Source organism: Podarcis gaigeae (genome assembly GCF_964106915.1).
Source record: "Podarcis gaigeae genome assembly, chromosome: 6".
Classification (NCBI taxonomy): domain Eukaryota; kingdom Metazoa; phylum Chordata; class Lepidosauria; order Squamata; family Lacertidae; genus Podarcis; species Podarcis gaigeae.
This window is the reverse complement of record NC_139682.1, coordinates 48,580,164-48,599,231: the sequence shown is the minus strand read 5'-3', so window position 1 is coordinate 48,599,231 and position 19,068 is coordinate 48,580,164. Positions and strand designations below refer to the sequence as shown.

The 19,068-nt window shown below is 43.4% G+C and overlaps 1 protein-coding gene across 2 annotated transcripts in view; it reads right to left on the bottom strand.

Moving 5' to 3' along the window:
* The window catches only part of SLC6A17 (solute carrier family 6 member 17), a 151,837-nt gene that overhangs the window by 130,978 nt on the left and 1,791 nt on the right, over positions 1-19,068 (bottom strand). For both annotated transcript variants that reach the window (XR_014565797.1, XM_083745192.1), the window contains exons 2-7: positions 8,879-9,282; positions 4,988-5,145; positions 4,016-4,142; positions 3,097-3,278; positions 1,790-1,900; positions 120-361 (exon numbers count right to left, since the gene is read on the bottom strand). Coding sequence is in view for 1 of the 2 variants with exons in the window: in XM_083745192.1 (XP_083601318.1) it covers positions 120-361; positions 1,790-1,900; positions 3,097-3,278; positions 4,016-4,142; positions 4,988-5,145; positions 8,879-9,158 (1,100 nt within the window). In the remaining variant the exon portion in view is untranslated. The remainder of the gene's footprint in view (positions 1-119; positions 362-1,789; positions 1,901-3,096; positions 3,279-4,015; positions 4,143-4,987; positions 5,146-8,878; positions 9,283-19,068) is intronic.

Below are 19,068 nucleotides of genomic sequence, written 5' to 3'. Positions count from 1 at the left end.
TTTTAAAGTAACTATAAGGTACCCTGAAAAATAGCTGCTGTGGTTGTGCCCTCTAGAGAAGCCTTTGGGGGAGAGAGAAAGGGAGAGGGAGGGAGGGAGAGACTGGAATGAGTACTTACTCAACCACACACTTTTCATTCATGACATTGGCTTTGAAGCCCAGCACAGCAAAGACTACCAGTGTGGCCAAAATGGAGGTGAAGAAGTTGATGAAGGAGACCAAGGCTGCATCGAAGTGGCAGTTATTGTCCTGCTTGTTGTAACTGGAAAAAGCAATAACTCCGCCAAAGCCCAGTCCGAGGGCAAAGAAGACCTGAGTGGCTGCTTCCCGCCACACCTGGATATCCAACATTTTATCTAGCTGTAAGGAGAGATGAGAGGGAAGCCAAGTCATCCATCCTGCATCAGAGATGCTCGGCTTGGTACACATATGGCACATTTATATTTAAATGTATAACATTGGCAGCTGAGAACAGCACACCATTGCCTGGGTATCTGTTCTTTGTGCATATGCTAGAGACAGCTCTCTATCTTTCTCCTCTGTTGACTCAATTATTGATGCCTAAGGGCACAATAGAAAGGGAATCAGGTCCCATGGAAATAAATGGATCTCAGATGCAGAACTGTGAATGCCCTATTCTTCATTGCATTTTAGATTTTTTTTACTGCCTGTGCACTTTGTGGGCTTACCCAGTTAGGTATGGAATATCATGCCTGAAAAAATGCCACAATCTTTTAAAAGAGAAAAGCAAAACAAAAACAAAAAACACTAGCCCTTATGATTCCTATGGAAGAAAGCTTGAAAACACAGGTAGTGTCCAAATGAAAGTTGAGAAAAAACAAACTCAGTGTTTCAAAATGACCCATGCCAGTTAGAATTAGCCCCCATCCCTTTATCAAGAAAAGCTTGATTAACCTTATTGATTAAGGATTGCTGCTTACAGAACACACTTAATAGACTGCACAGGATAGTCACACTTATGCTAGCAAGCTATGCAAGTGCTCTCTACAAACTAATGTACTAGCAAACTATTAAGCATTTTACTCCCTTTCAGTCCACCATGGTTTGTGGCATGGCAAGTGAGCCCTACCAAATTAGAATCATAGACTCATAGAGTCATCTAGTCCAAACCCCTGCAATGCAGGAATCTCAGCTAAAGCATCCATTGCATGCTGCTCGTGTGTAGTGTGATACTGGTGGGACCTTCTGCTGCCAAGAATCTGGACAAACCTGATGGAGATGCCATTTACAGACAGGGCCTGCACAGTATTGCAAATGGAAGCTGTGTGGTTGCTAATCATTCTACCTACAATGAGAACTTGGACACTGGGGCTTGTATTTTAGAATCTCTTATCCAAAATTAATCAGGATTAATGCCAGCTTCATAATTTCAATCACCGACATCTTTGTTTAATGAATTAATTAAACAGCTAATGAGTCAATCCATTTTGCAGCTGTCCTTTGGCAAACCTGGTTAATTTGGTACAATTCTGACCACAAGCAGGAAGAATAATGAAGCAGACCTGGACTGGCACGCCCAAAGCAATTAATCTTCTGCATTTCAGTTTCAGAGAAAGTAGCACCATTGACTAAAAAAGCAACACCTATACCTACATAAAATTTGCTCTGCTCTAGTGCCATCCAGGCAGCGCCACAGAGGCATCAGTTTAACATAGGGCATGGATTGTAATGATCACCAGAGACATAGGATTCTTGCTAGCTATAGTTCCCAGTAAGAGACATTTCTCTGACTGGTCTAAAGGCACATGGTGAGTGTGGTGGGCTTACCTTGGGAGTGAACATGTGCAGAATCCCATCTATCGCCCCCCTCAAGAGCAATCCCCGGACCAGGAAACAGATCAGTACCACGTAAGGAAAAAGGGAGCTGAAATACATCACCTGAGTGGGAGAGGGAGAGAAAGTGGGAGATCCTACTTTATATAATCCAGCAGTAGACTGTATATAAAGGAAGTCTTAAGGATGAACAATAAGCCTAAATCTACCCTACTGGAAACTTCTGTCAGTATTTTTCTTTCTACAAAGCATTTTGGGAACTGTAGTTTGGTGAGATACCGTACTGGCCTGAATATAAGCCACACTTTTTGCCCAAATTCCAACCGTGAAAAGTTAAAGTGTGGCTTATATTCGTGACCATACAGTATGCAGCTAGGAGCATGGGGCAAACAGCACCAGGAGCACGGCAAAGTGATGCCTGCCCCATGCGTAGTTCCCCATCCTCTCCCCCAAGGCTGGGGAGGGAGAGAGCAAGGAAGGGGAAAGGCCGCTGGCAACGCAGCACGGCTCTCCCCCCCCCCCCCAGTATGCAGCAAGGAGCAGCGAGGAAGGGAGAGGCTTATATTCGGGTATCCCCCCCCCATTTAAAAGGAGTGGCTTATATTCGGGTGTGGCTTATATTCAGGCTAATGCAGTACTTTGATGAATTCACTGTTAGAGGTCCTGAGCCGTCTCCCCAAACAGAACTACAATTCCTGTGGTTCTCCATGGGGAAATAAGTGACTGCTAATTGGTTTGATGTGGATCTGCCCTAAGATAGGTAAGCTGAACAGCTGTATCCCAAAAGAGAGGAAGCTGTGCCTGTGATTGCTATTGGGTACTGCTGACTTCATTCATTCAACTATGGGCTCTCTCACATGTTATTCTTACTTTCAGGTGGCTGCTCTGAGGCACAGGCCAAGCAAAATGGAGCAAGCCCTCCTGGACCAGGTGGTTGGGAAGAAAAAGTGTTCAGCCTTTCCTTTTTCTTAGCTTCTTATTCCATTGTGGTTACCTGGGCCCCATGAACCATTCAGGATGTGTGGAAGCTGCTGAACACTTTGTTCCTACAAGATTGTGTCCCATACAGCAGTTATTGTCTTCTGTAACCTGTAGGTCTGGGATGGGGAAGCTGTGGCCCTCCAGACGTTGTCAGCCCCAGCCAACATGGCCAATGGACAGAGATGATGGGAGTTGTAGTCCAGCACCATCTGGAGAACCACAGGTTTCCCATCCCTGGATCCACCACTTTATAAGTGGGTCCAATGCTGTAGGTTCTGGCAATCTCTGTTCTGCTTTGGGCTGCCACCATCAACACTTACCTTTCCTGAAGACTGAATTCCTTTGATCATGGCCAAGCCTACAATTGTCCAAGCAGCCAGGAGGCATAAAGTCATTCTCCAGTTAAGCCCACCACTCTCATTAATGGAGTTGGAGATGTCCAGGGCATCCCGGTACCAGAAGTAAGTAGTAGCAGAGCTTTTGTCGCATTCTGGTTCCACAGCTGAAAAGGAACAAAAGCTACGGAGTTGGTTTTTTTTACATGCTTTGACTTCTCATTTAGACACACCTGTGCCGCAGCAAGCAAGGCAGCATTTAAAGGCTAAGTAGGAGAGACAAGCATTCATAGGGCACTTCAGGAAGGATGCCGAAGTTCACATTAGGAGAAAGGAAAAAGAATCCAAGATCTTGCCACTGAAACTAAAAGTTAAATAAATGGGGCAATTTACATCCACTATAAAATATTTATATATATTCTGGGAGATGTTCACATTCTATTAAATGCTCCATTAACCTCCAGAGTGTCTCTATAGCATTCTTTGGAAAGTATCCATTTCCTGCCAACCAATTCCCAAACACAATTCCCACACCCTATCAGCTGGAAACAAACCTGAACTATTGTTAAGTTGTTGACTGGAAGGTCGTTCTCTGCCACTACTCTCCATACCCCTAGAGAAAGTAATGTTGAATTACCTTACTATAGTAACTACAGAGTACAGGGCAAGTGAAGACTTATTTCTCCTTGGGACCCACAATGATGGAAAAGGATAAATGAATGCATCCACCCATCTGTGTTGTGTGATATCAGCCAACATTGATTACTACTGCAACAACTATCACATTTGAATTATAAGATTCTGGAAGATTAGAAGTCACAGAGCTGAATGCTGTTTATCACCTAAAGAAGCGTGCCTCATTTCCCTTCTACCACATGCAAAGCAGTAAAGAGAAAGGACTCACTTGCCACTGTGCCATTTCTTATGACGGGGCACTCGCTCCAAGGCAGCGGGTACTGGAAGGATTTGAAAAAGTAAAAGATGCTCCATCCTATGATCACATTGTAGTAGAGTCCAACAAACAAGCAGACCTGGCAACAGAAGAATGAAAATGTTTGGATCCTGGACAGCAAAACGTATTTCCAAACGAAGTGATACTAAAATGAATGGTGGAGAATGGAACATTGAAATGCACTGGGTTATATCCAATGCTATGCAAAGGGACTTCTCTTTCCTCTTGTCTCCCCATGCATTCTCAAAATCTGCTCTGTCCTGTGATGTGGGCATATCCAGTGATTGTTTCCCTTAAAATTGCCAGATATCAAGGAAGCAGTGTTGCTCTTGCACAGGTGATCCAGGGCCACATCAATCATGGGGCACAGGTTGTCATCCCAGCAGTTTATATAAGATGCTGAATGGCACAATGGTGCTTAGGGGGCATGAGTGAGTTGTGGCACTAAGCTTGAGTTCCAGTATCAATCCCAGAGGGAAAATGGTCTTTTTGCTAGCACCCACCTGCCCATCACTTGACCCTCTGCAGAGTGAATCATCAGGACTAAGCTACAAAGAGGTTTATTTTGACAGGTGTGAACAGTGGATCAGTTAGGGCACATTCCTGAAGGGCACATCCTAGTTCAGATATACAGTATATAGGATCATGTGGGGAAATCAAAGGAAATCAGAACTTGATGGTAAATGTCTGATCCTGTTCCATAGTTGGGGGAAAGAACTGTTCAAGGCATCAGTCTTGAGCTTCTAACCAACCACCTTCACAGGCTGGTATCTTCTAATTATATTCTGCAATAACTAAGCCCTCTTTACAGCGGGAAATGGGTCTATTATGCACATGTCTGCTAGACAGTACATATGGAAGACCACCTGTCTATCATCCACACAACTGTCCCAAAGCCACCACAAGCCTTCTGCAAGCACTTACAAGGCAGCTGGCAAATCCAATGCCCCCCAAACGAGGGCAGACGTAATTCCACACTCCTATACTGCCCCGGCGGATCCTCTGGCCAACAGCCAACTCCAGAAAGAAGAGAGGGATGCCGATGAGGATGAGCAATACAAGATATGGAACCAGATAGGCACCTGACAGGAAAGAAAAAGGTCATTAGAGATGCCCATCTTTGATCACACAGGTTCCAGCATGAGAAGATGACCATGACTGCTCCTAGGAGACAATCACTTCTTACTTGTATGGTCCATCCAACTCTCATCAGCTCCAGTTAGCATTTGTCTCTAAACATTATTTGAAGCAAGTCTCCTAATTTAAAATGGTGCTGTGACAATAGAGGGAGAGGTTAATACAACTACAACACACAGGATCACTTTAACACTCCATATATAAATGTATATACAGTGTGGTTATTTTCTGCCTTCACAATGGCTGTTCCAGTGCCAGCTATGCAATTAAAGAGAACAATTCCTGGAAGGGCTAGATGAAAATGCTTCATAAAGGACTCTACTTAAATAGCAGGGCCATATATCTCTGGCTAGTTGAAGAGAGTACAAAACAAATGGGCAGTCTGAGAAATATAAACAGTTGGCCAGAGAGGCCAAAAACTCTCATGCTGGAAATCTGAGCTGTTGACCAAAAACTCAAAGCAAAAAAAAATCAATATTCCTGGCATGTTCATAATTCTAATAAGACAGGAAAGCTGTGTAGGCAGGATTTTGATCCTGCTTCATATTCAGGGTAGTCAGATAAGCAGGCTGGAAACGATTAAGTGCACCCAGCACAACATCACCAAGTTAATTCTTGACACAACTCACAGCTTCTCAAAAAGATATAAAAATCCTTCACACAACTGGGTCAGCTCCTGACAAGAATCCACTGGAAGACTCTGATCAAAGCAAATGACAACCAGGTTTCTTTTTCCCCTTTAGAAAAAGGTCTTAGGTACAATTAATTTATTTTTATTTCTATTATTATTATTATTATTATTATTATTATTATTATTATTATCATCATCATCATCATCTCACCTTTCCTCCTGAAGCATTTCAGGGTTCTGAAAGCAACCACTATTAGCAAAAGCTACTGTAAACTCAAACTCAGTACTCTACATAAAACTCCTCCACGACACTATTTAAAATAATTTCCAGCAGGGCTCATAATAAATATTAATAAATATGAAAAAGACCACAAAACAGAATAAAGAAAACCTTCACAGCAAACCAAGAAACAGAAACTGTGGAGACCAAGAGCAAACAGGTAAGGGTGTTTTTTTAGCAGAAAACCACTGCAGGGCCTTGATCTGGATGACATTCTGGATCAGGGCCCCTTTTATTTTAAAGAAAAAGCAGCCAGACTGAAGACTCTTATTTAAACATGCAACTTCACATCTCATGTAATTTAGACAGCAGAAGAAGTGAGTGATTGGCTTCGTCTCCGTGGTGCTTTCTGTCAGAGGGCAGAGCCCTTTCTCTACCCTGCTGCCTTCAGGCATTATGACGAACACTACTCCATTGCTAGTACCGCCCGTCCAGTCAGCTTCTCTCTGGGAAATGGCATGGTGCCATCTTGTCCTTTGCCTAAGGCAGCAAAATATATTGGGCCAGTCCTGGTCAGAGACAGCATGGCTGCTCTCCAACCAAGTTAGGTCAGAGGAACCAGTAAGGGCCTGGCTGGTTCTATGTAACTGTTAACTGGTTTGGTTCGTTACCCTAAGCAGCCACCCCAGCTCCCTTGCCTCAAACTTCTTTTCTGCCTAGTCTGGGGCCTTTTGACGCAGTCATCTGCTTCTAGTCCTTGTCTACCTCCTTCCCTGGAGCCTGGAACTGCCTTGTCTTTGATTACATCATTGCCTCTGACTCTGGTGACCCCAATAGGCAATGGCTTTCAAAATTCCATCTACACTAGCAAACAATGCACTCCAGTTCCAAAGACAGACAAGTCAGCTGACAGAGAAACTCAGGTGCTTCCTACACATTTAGGGCACACAGTAGCCATCAGTACACATAATGGGAAAACCAGGTTTTGTAACAAGATTACAGGTACAATTAGAGGGTTCCCGATTGCAACCCTAACCTGGGTGTTCAGCTTTCAAAAAAGCATTCAACCCATGCAGCAGCATTCTGTAAGTTATTGAGCACACAATGTTCCAAAGAATTGGCCCAATACCACCCTTTTCCTAATGAAAATCTGTTCTCTCTGCCAGACATATGCACACTTTATTACTGGGAAGAAAACAACACACAAATTACTACTTTCACATACAGCAGTATTTTTTAGCAGAAAAAGCTTGCTGAACCAAGAAGCGATATGGACATTATCAACCAAGGAATTGCATTTATCAAAAAAGCATCTATCTATCAATAATCCATTCCTGTTGCATTACACCCAACTGATACTCAGCCAGCACTTTGCTTCATCCATGGATAATCCAGGAAGCATAAGCTTAATAGCAAGCAGGTAAGCCTTCAAGGTGCAACAACCATTCATTTAATGTTCTATTGACCACATTGAAGACTCAGCACTTGATAGGAGGGAAAACACCAGTGGTCACCTCTATCTGTACAGCCAACCAAAGGGCAACATGCCTTACACAGTCATCCTTTGCAATTATGCCTTTAATCTGCTTTTCCTGCAACTTGGTGACTAAAAAAAAGAAAAAGATTAATGGAATATTATCATCCTATGTCACAGAGAGCAAGAATCACACCATGGAAAGCAAATTTGTTAGGAAATAGAGCACAACCTGTAAATCTGAAATAAATTAACAGTGCATAATCAGCTCAACTAGGGCAAATTCAAACAGATAGAAGAGTTGACTGAGTTCAACTTTGTATAAATCATTACCAAGCTATAGAGGAATGCCTTTTGTAGCAAGGGCTTGTTTATATATTCACATATTTTGAGATAATAATGGTTCAGTGTGGTTCAGGCATGGATTTGCAGTGCACAATCAAGGAAAATACATAGCTGTTTTTTTAAAAAAAGACACAGTCCAAGAATAATGGCAGCCTTTCACCACCAAGGGACGCAGGTGGTGCTGTGGGTTAAAGCCTCAGCACCTAGGACTTGCCGATCGAAAGGTCGGCGGTTCGAATCCCTGCGGCGGGGTGCGCTCCCGCTGCTCGGTCCCAGCGCCTGCCAACCTAGCAGTTCGAAAGCACCTCCGGGTGCAAGTAGATAAATAGGGACCGCTTACCAGCGGGAAGGTAAACGGCATTTCCGTATGCGGCTCTGGCTCGCCAGAGCAGCGATGTCATGCTGGCCACGTGACCCGGAAGTGTCTCCAGACAGCGCTGGCCCCTGGCCTCTTAAGTGAGATGGGCGCACAACCCCAGAGTCTGTCAAGACTGGCCCGTACGGGCAGGGGTACCTTTACCTTTACTTCACCACCAAAAATTGTTACCTGAACTCAAGATGACCAGGTAAATAAAACTTGCACACTATCAAGCAGGAAAGGAGTGCTTACTTGCTGAGTGTGGTGGCGGAGTAGTCTTGGTTTGTATAGAATAGATAAACTTAGGACGAGTCATAAGATTCAGGATAACAGTTCTTCATTTAACTCTATAATGAGCTGCCTGATCATGCAGACTAGTGACTACAACAATCCATTGAAGGGAAAGCCATAGCTTAATGGTTGAGCACATGATTTACCCAGAATTTCCAGGAAGAGCCAGGAAAAGATCCTGTCTGAAACCTACAGGGTTACTACCAGTCAGCATGGTCAGTACTGTGTATTGTCTGCCTCAGTTTGAGATAGCATCCTATGGCCTTCAAGCCTATGCTCCCTTCCTCTTGTATTATTATATTAGGAAAGCAGAACATGTGTCCATAACAGATGACTTTTATACTACCTTGCTCACTTACCTCCACCATTCTTTTGACACAAATACGGAAAGCGCCAGACATTCCCCAGCCCCACGGAGTAGCCAATCTGAGCCAAAATGTACTGCAGTTTATTGTTCCACGCTGGCCGATCCTCACCAGTGTCATCCACATCCTGCTGCTTGTTCCAATTTTCTCCAGCCACATTTAAGACACTCTGTCTATAGTCCACAGGCTCCTCAAGGGCCAGGAGATCAGCCACTGATTCAGTGACATGCTCAGTACTTTGTTCCTTCTGGGTCACTTTGCTGTGCTTAGGCATTGAGACTGTCTGGCTCAGCCACTCCTATGTAGGAAGGGATTTTGGGGGCAGAGGGAAGCCCAAGATGGAGTGGGTATCTGCAGGTTTTGAAGGTCAGCTCTCAGATCCTGGTCATCTACGAGATCTGAAAAACAAAAAACAAATGAATTAAAACATTACACTTCTCTACTTTCTTTGGCGTTGTTGAATATCCAGAGCCATGTGATTCAGCAATATGCAAATTCAGAAATGGTATAGGCTCCAGAAGGCATCTGCCTGAGAATTCAGTTTTCCTTTTAAAAGAGCAAACTTCTAGTCCACAAGCCTTGAAAGTGTGCAAGCAATGCCTGGTGAAATCTTGGATTCCGGGGAGGAGGTAGGACTGAATAGGAGATACAGGAGGTAGAATTGCAGTGCTCTGAATAGGTCGTGCAGAAGCAAATAAATTCAATAAATATGCAAATTTGCTCTATTTGCATAGTCAATAGAGACTGAAGTTTTACTTGCTGCAGAAATTGGGACTTAAGTAGAATTTTTCTGAAGGGGTAAGTATATCTGGGAGAGGGGGGCTGTGAAATGGTTACATTCTCACAATGCTGTACCCTATAAGGTACTGTAACTCACCACCCAGTTGTCTTTCTTAGTCCCTCCTCCTTGTTGTCTGGAATCTGTGAAAGTCTGAGGTTTGGCAATAGCTAAGTGCTATAACTTCTGTTTTACCTGTGCTTAGTGCCAACAATGTGTCAGGTGCTATTTAGCTTAAAATATTGTTGCACTAAAGAACTGGGCAGGCTTCAGCAGTTCTTCCATGACAACAGCAAGCACCAAGGTTATCTCTCAGCTGATGACATTATCAGAGCAACTGGGATGGCCAGGAATTGTAGGTTAAATTGCCCATGACAGTTTTACAACAGATAGTATCTGCAAAATGTTTGGCACTGCATGCAAAGCCATTGATTACTCCTGCCTCTCCATTCAAGGGCTGCTGTCTTTCAACAGAGCTAAACCAGCCCAGTCCCCTGGACTTCAGTGAAACCCTGCCAGTTTTACACTCTGCAAAATTCTTATACTGAACTATTTCAGGATTTATGGGATTTGGTTTCCTTGAAAGCATGTGTGAATAAGGCAATGAAAAGGTCGTTTAAAAACAGTTTTTATTAGCATATTCCTGACAATATTAGGAGCAACTAAGGCTCCTGAATGCAATACCTGTTTCATAAAGGTGACTGGTGACTTATACAAAGATTGCACTTATTCTTATGGTCATGATATATTTGAGTAAATACTTAGGATTGTGTTACATTCTTGATCCACCCGGTTGTACTTATAAAACAGGGCAGTAAAAGAGGGTGGCTTTCCTCCTCATTTTTTCAATAAGTAAAATGGTGGCTCTAATCTGCTTTAATGGTGTGACATTGTGTCCACATCACAAGATGATTTAACCCCAAAGGAGATGAGATCAGGTTTGGTTATTAAAACCACACTTTACGATTCCCCCTTCACTTGCTCAGAAATTTGTTTTCTGAGAAATTGCACCTCAGGTCCCATAGAATGGGAGTTACCTTAACAACATCTGATTATACATTATTGCCTTTCTCATGTAGAATGAGCTATCAGTTGTAGATATAGCTCACTCTGCTTATATGGGATGTACTTGCCAAAGTACCAGGCAACAAACCAGGCAACAAAGTCTCACTATGATAATTGTCCCCACACTGGCCATATTTATTTATTTATTGCACCACTCAGAATGCAGTGGTTGCTCCTCGTGAAAGGCAGTAACAACAACAACAACAACAACAACAACAACAAAGCAGCTCATGATCCCAGCTTGGAAAAGATTTTTCTTTCAGAATCCTGGCAGACAGCCTATGCAAATACCACTATGCTGTCAGAAATGCAGAAGAGACAGAATGTCAATGGGAGGTTGATTTTGAGAAAGGTTCATGGGCAAGCACACACATGCCCTTATAATAAAGTCTCATGTCTCAGGGCATTCTTAAGAATAAAATAACCATCAAAGTATCATGAAAATACATACAGAGTGAAAAGCTGATATAAGTAAGAATAATTTCTCCCCAGAACACACAGTACCATACTACTAGAGTTCTGAGTCTCAAATTAATGCAGTATGAATCAGTGAAAGGCCTTAGTAACTCTTAATTATTGCAGCTGTAACTGAATGTCTCATCAACCATGAAGACAGAAATCCCATCAACCATTATCATCATTGTTAATTGATCCAAAAAAAGCACTTGATAAAATAGAATGGGTCTGTGTGTGGTAACAATATAAGTTTGATTGCACTTTGGCACACTTGCTGATCTTGATGCAGTGTATGAATGGTTAAACCAGGGGTTGAAAATCTTTACTGCTCCAGGGACCAGTCTTGACAGATGGGCAGAACAATCCACCTATGACATCACTGCAGAAATCCCATGATTAAAAGCTGTGTTGTTTGGCTCATCTGTCAAAATCCCTTGTGCATGATTCCCAAACGCCCAATAGCCAGTTGGTTGTTGGTATTTGGGAACCACAGCACAAGAGGTGTAGCCAGTTCTGTGCCTGGAACTTTGGGAAGGACTGAGCATAGGCCTAGTAAATAAGTTATTTCGATGCATTTTCAGGCACTGGTCGCATGAGGGAATTCTTTTTCACACAGCCAATGCCTCCAAAATGCTCCCAGAACAAGGAGTGCCCTCACTGCCCATCAATAGAAACTCCTTGCCCTCTTAGAGCTGGGCGTGCGCACACACACCACCCATCAGCAGAGTCCAGTTCAAGCTTCTGATTATTCCTTTGGACCCACATCTGCACTTACTCCACACCAGATGCCACATATAATGTCATGAATGTCTGGGATCCATGAAAGAAAAGGAACCCACTAATTCATTGAATATGTGGCACTATAATTCCCTTACTAACCCTTTGTGTGTGTCTGTGTGGTGTCATCTTCCATAGCTACCTGTAACTGCAATATTTCTGTGCAACAAGTGGAACAGAAGTTTCCTTGGCCATTTGCTAGTTTGATCTAACACCCTGGAGAAAAACTGGAACACACAATATGAGACAGCAGAATGTTGGTAGCTGCATCCCAGCAATCCACTACAGCAGCTTTCCCAACCCTATGCCTTCAACTCCTCTCAGCCACAGAGCTAATAATTAGGGAAGATAGTTGTGATTCAAAACATCTGGAAGCACCAGGTTGAGGGAACCTGCATTATAGAGACCAGGCTTGGGACAATGCAGTGCATGAGATTATTCCTGTTCTTCATCACACCACGGTGGAGTATGGAAGACCAAGATTTGTGCAAGGTCATCAGTAAAGCCACTGACTGAGTCGGGATTTGAACCCAGCTCTCCCTGTTCTACACTCAACACTCTTCCTATTATACAACACTGTATCCTTCCTATCCCAATAAGCAAGAGAATCTGAAATTACTCTTCATTTGAGAATGGTACACAACTTCTTATGGATCAAACTGCAGACACCTCACCTAATTGGCTAGCTATTAACCTGTAATCATAGCAAGAACAATGATTCATTTGGCTTGGCCTTCTCCTTTCATGTGCTGCAAAGAAACGAATGTTCCTAACCAGGTCAGTAGTTCTGTGACTTGGGGAAAGTCACAAGGCTCTGTGGTGGAAAGTCTTCCTTATCACTGAGGTGATGATGTGGAAGTGTAGTACACCAAGAATAAATCATATTTAAGCCAAGATGGAAAAAAGACAACAGAAAAGGTTGGATCAATGAGAACCTTTCAACACATCCGGTGGGCTTTGGATTGAGGGAGGTTTTAGCTGTTTACTAGGTACCAGGAAAAAGGTTCCTCCTGATGCTGTGGTGATCCTGCCATGAAACATGAGATTTGAGGGCACTCAGAAAAGGACGCACTTTCTGAAGGTGACTTATCCCTGAAGTGACTGTTGTAAGCAGTGAGAACACAATGGCATGTTTTTACCAAACTAAACCCTATTGTAAATTATATTTTAATTTGGGGAAACTAATTAAACTGATTGGATATATCATTCTTAGACACAACCGATACAGCAAGTGCATAGAACTGACAGTGTATCTTAGCAACAGGCAGCTTAAAATAGCATTTCTAATAGAAGTAGGAACCGGATGGTTGAACTGCGAGTTCTCAAAAGGAAGGAAATAATGAGGTGAAGAAGCAAACCAGTCTAAAATATCTCACTGTTAAGCATTCCTATCCCCTCGTGAGGCTCTCTAAAACCCACAAGCAATTCGCTGGATCTTCTGCAAGTTCACAGTTATTGTCTGAGCTGGTTTCCATAAACATTACTAGGGAGAACTGGGACTCTCCAACAGTACCCACACAAGCAAAGAATAACTTTCTCAGCAATGTATAAACCTACAGAAAGTGTGCTGTTTAACAGACAAAGCTGTGCTATACTGAGGCAAACCACTGATGAATCTAGCCTGGCACTGTCTGACAGGAAACAGCTTTTCAAGATCTTTGGGAGAGGTTGTTCCTGGACAGAAGACCTGATTCTTCTTATTCCACACCTCATGCAACGGCAAAATAAATACTGTATTTTTTGCTCTATAAGACTCACTTTTTCCCTCCTAAAAAGTAAGGGGAAATGTGTGTGCGTCTTACGGAGCAAATGCAGGCTGCGCAGCTATCCCAGAAGCCAGAACAGCAAGAGGGATTGCTAGTTTCACTGCGCAGCAATCCCTCTTGCTGTTCTGGCTTCTGAGATTCAGAATTTTTTTCTTCTTGTTTTCTTCCTCCAAAAACTAGGTGCGTCTTGTGGTCTGGTGCGTCTTATAGAGCGAAAAATACGGTATATTTGATTTTGTAAGGTAAGGCTGCCTTGGAGTAAAGGGGGGTGGGAAGGCTGGTAAATAAGGAAGGCCTGTGAGCACATGGAGGAAGCTGCTGTCCTTGGTGTTGATCCTTCCACCCAGTTCAGCATACAGTTATAAATTATAAGACAGAGAGACTGTGTTAAAAAGATGAGACTTGTAACCAGCACAGTGCTACGTAACCATCCCATTAGCGCAAGAATTTCCACTTGTGTAGTGGAAAGCTTATTTACTTTTCTTGGACACAAAGGGAAGACCTGTGTGCACCCCACAGCCTCCCCAAATTTGCTCAGGAGGTTGGAGGAACCCCTAGAACAGACTGTTCAAAGTCCCATTGTACAAATGGAATCCTTGTGCTGACAGGACAGTTACATAGTGCTGCATTTGATACCAGCTTATCTTTTCAACACTAATGCTGCAATAGATGAGACGTTCAGCACCAAGGACAGAATTCTTTCTCCATGTGTCATAATTTCCTTCTTTGGGGACAATGTAAGCTTCCTGTTTTATTGCAGTAGCATGGCCTGCATATCACATGCAGGCCATATCAGCACATGGACTTTATTTTGTTTTCTTTTTGCCATACATCTCCTCATATTTGCCAGTAGCCCATCAGAAAGCTTCACTGATCCCAATTATCAAAATATAAGCATAGTAAGCTTATTAGAATGACCTACATTCTTACCATCAGCTTGGTTTGGGAAGTCAACCACCAATACACCTTTTACTACCATCAGATCCAAAAGATTGTGCCTGGATAGCTCAGCTGGTTACATCATGGTGCTGATAACACCAAGGTTGCAGGTTTGATCCCCGTATGGGACAGTTGCATATTCCTGCATTGGGGTTCCACTAGATTATTCACAGGGTCCCTTCCAACTCTACAATTCTCTCATTCTGTGCCAATATCAAATGAACTGTTTTGAAGCAAGTCTTGAATCAAGGTTAGATGTCATGAAAAGATTATTATTACAATATAGCTATATGCCTGTAGCATAATGAGCTACATGGTTATTCTCCCATAAAACATATTTTTTGTCTTCTGATATCATCTGTTCCTGCAAACTCCTCCTCCATCCTGCTGTCCGCCATGCCATCCCTCTTGATGATGCCATTGGCTGATCTGCTCCAAAGTCCACATGGGGCTTTGCAAGCAATATGCCATCAGTCCTCTGGCTGTCTTCGACTCAGCTGCTCTGATGTTGCAAAGACAGCAGCCTTAAACCATGCAGCTGAGGGCTAAAGAGAATTTAGCAGACACAGTTTGAACCCCAAGGCCCAGAAGCAACTGCTGTTACATTCAGCTATGTACAGTAGGCGTGTGTTATCACCATAAAACATATGACTAAGGCAGATTGAGGGTGGGGGTGCCTAAGGCCACTCAATAAATTCATGTAAGAGAGATTTGAAGAGAGTAGTTTCCCATGGCATGTTATCCTTGCACAGCAACCCTCTGCATACTCAGTAGACACACCTGGGGATACTAGAGTTTGCCATGCTCATGCATGGCATCTGATGATGTTGGCAAAAAAGTGCTGCTCCAAACTGGGTCAGCTTGCAGTGGCACTTCTGTATGTGAGGCATTGTGCTATTGTTGGCATTCCCAGTCTTAAAATGAGTTTTCCTAGTGCAGTTTCTTGTGAGGTCAAGCCATGAGAGCATCTGCTTTGCATGCAGAAGGTGCCAGGTTCAATCCCCTGCATCTCCAGGCAGGAGGGGGGGGTGTCCCATGCCTGAAACTCTGGAGAGCCACTGTTAGTGTAATACAGAATGGACCAATGGTCTGACTTGGTGTAAGTCAGCTTTCTATAGTCCCACTGATCCTAATTTCTTACACTGATGCTGCACGGATGTGAATAATAAAAATTAACCCAAGGAGTAAGAAGAAATAAATTGAGTTATCCTGTTTAATTTATTTCAGGCACAATTCACAGGGAAAATCTCCTCTGCAAGTAACGCTCACTGAAGTGAGTAAGAACAAAAAAAATTCCTTCCAGTAGCACCTTAAAGACCAACTAAGTCAGTTCTTGGTATGAGCTTTCGTGTGCATGCACACTTCTTCAGATATCAGAAGTGATACTTCAGAAGTGAGTAAGAATTGCTTTAGAGCAGAGCCCACTGTCCAGCTCACACTGGTGCCTTACAATGGATAGCAGAGAGGTATCACAAGAGACACACTTTGTATGCTAATATGTGCAATGTTAGCACAGGTTCTCTATTCACACCTTCCAGCTTCTTTGGGGAGGGGGGATTGTTCCTTATGCTGATGACCTTTAGCACACAAACAGCCCACAAAACTCACCCCACATGGCCTTGTGTCTGAATGGATATTGCCAGAGCTACGTATATCCTTCAATGGTGTGATTGTATCTCTCAAGTGCAAAAATGACACTGGGCACAAAATTCAGCACCCTAAAGAACCCGCAGCTTTCATATGGGGAAAACAGAGTTTCTAGCTCTCAAGAGGCTATGAAGACAAGCGTGGAAGTAGATGAGTGGCACTTCCCTATCAAATATCATGAGGAGGGCTGAGCAGGAATTTCAGTGCCTGGATTTGTTCTGTTTCTCCCAGTAATAACCTAAAACAGAAGCAATTCTACAGAACATGCAAAAATAGTCAAATTGGCCTGCTTTAAAAATTTACATCAGTCAGACAATTCAGGGGTGTGATTTTTCAATAAGAATTTGAGCAAAATTGGCAGAGAATTTTGTTGCTGCTGTTGGTTATATTGCCCTAAACATTGTTAACAATATAATGGATCTTCTTTCCAAAGACTTGCTATCGGATGCTAAAAATGGGCCAATGCCCAGAATCTTGGACCTTAAAGACTTGAGCTCAAATCCCTGCCGAGCCATGAATTCACTGGGTATTGGGCACACCCAATTATTCCTCTGAAAACATGGATAATAACAACATATGGCACAGGTTTGTTGTGAGCTGGAATACAGGGCTGGGGGTGGGGAAATAGTGTTTTTGCATGGTGGCAGAACAATCCTATTGGGGAGAGGGAAGGATTCTGTAGTGGAGCTAAAAACACTTCTTAAACCCTGACAGCTTGCTGCCAGGCAAGGGTGGGGGTCAGGAGACTGCTTTTTCTTACCGTTCTCTTTGCCATTTCCCACCACCCTTCCCATTGCCATCCGTGGGAGGAAATTAAGCATGGCAGTGTACAGGCTGGCAAAGGGCTCCTCTTAAGGCCATGTTACATGAATGAGGGTGCTTAGGATCCTGTGTATCCTCAACACAGAGACACCCAAGGATCGTTTCCCCCCTGCTCCCCCCCCCACTGTGTGGGACATCCCAACAGCAAGCCTCTTTCCACTTGGCAGCAGATAAGCACTTATGCTGCATCTAAGAGCTGCTCAGCTGGTCTGTGGTCACCTACCTTTAGAATCCTAAAAGTGCTATCGGGCAAGATTCAGCTGTGTTGCTGCACAAGCAGAATGAAGTCCACTCACTGAACAAGAATTAAGCTGCCTCTCCTCCCCTTGTGCTCCCTAAATCTTTGCTCTGGAGGATGGGGGTGGGGTACCCAAAACAGGAGCAAGTGGGAGTTCCCTTGGCAAGCAGACCTCTTCCCGCTCACAGATACCCCAATTAATGCCATGTTGAATTTCACTTGTAGGCCTTTATTATTAATAATTTTATTACTAGTAATAAAAGACGTCACAGCTTACTCAACAGCACTCTTATGGGGGGCTCAAGGCAAGACTTATTTCACAGCATTGCATTTGGGAGTCTATCAGAGAGAGCTAGGGAGTTAATTACAAAACACATCTCAACTCTTCGTGTCCCCACATCAATACTTTCATAGAAGTCTCCATTTGTTTTCATATCTCAGAGGAGAGAGAGAAAGAACGAGACTTTGCACCATCATTGGCCAGACAATGAGTAAAAAGGGGCTATTCATCAAATACAGGCCATGTTCATTTCTTGTTTGGTATCATAGCAGCATATATAAGCCATAACAATATGACCCTGTATTTGAAGGCAGTGAAAGCCAGTAATCATATGACTCCCTTAATGCTGTGAATACATTCATAAGGTGGAGTTTTTCTATTTAGAGCCAGAGGGCAAATTGGTTCTTTAGTACAAAAACAGAAGGCTGATTTTCCCATGGAAATCAGTAGCAGGGGACTCAGGATTAAAACTGGGGGCTGCACCTTCATGGAAGACAGCATTGCCAACATAAACTATATTCACCATCTTACTCTCTTGCAGCAAAAGCAACAGTCTTGTGGCACTTTAAATTAGGTCATCAAAACTTACAATGGCACAAGCTTTCGTGGACTATGGTTCACTTCCAATACGTACCCGCAGGAATACGGTTCACTTCCAATGCATACCCACTTCCTCCCCTTGCTCTGATATACATTCCCCTCGCCTCTCTCTCTGATCTTGGAGGGTTGCTGTAGTGATAACAAAGAAAGGAGGCAAAAAAATGGCTTCTCTAACTCCCCTGGGAGACATGAAGACAGAGGAGGAGCAGAGCGATGCAGGTGTGAGGCCCAAAGCTGCTGAAAGAGAAAAGGTCACCCTTGAGGAAGGGCAAGAGGAGAGGGACAGATGGAGAGATGGCACTGCTGAATGATGTCAGGAGGACCCCCCCCCAGAGGCCACCAGCAATGCATTCTCCATGATTAATAATGGATGTGGCACTTCTAGCTGCGCCAAGTGACTTGCCATTTTAAAACTCATTTTAAATCTCTCATCCTCCTTCTGCGCACGCACACACATACACACACAACATTGCGAGTTCCATCACTGCTGGGGTAGTTTAGTCAGTAGAGCATGACTCTTAATCTCATGTGGGTTTGAGCCCCATGCTGGGCAAAGATATTCTTGCACACTTGTGGTCCATCCCAACTCTACAATTCTATGATACTATTATTCTTGTGACATTAGAAATGGGGAGCAGACCCAGGGCCACGCAGAGGCTAAGCTAGGAATGGAACCCTGAACTCCTAGACCCAACATTCTGTCTGAGAGTTCCTATTGACTCTCAGCATCAGAGAATGAGCTTTCTAGAAGACAGGCAAGCAAATGGAAACTTTATTATTCCCTTGAGAACATCAAGATGGATAGAGATGCCCTTC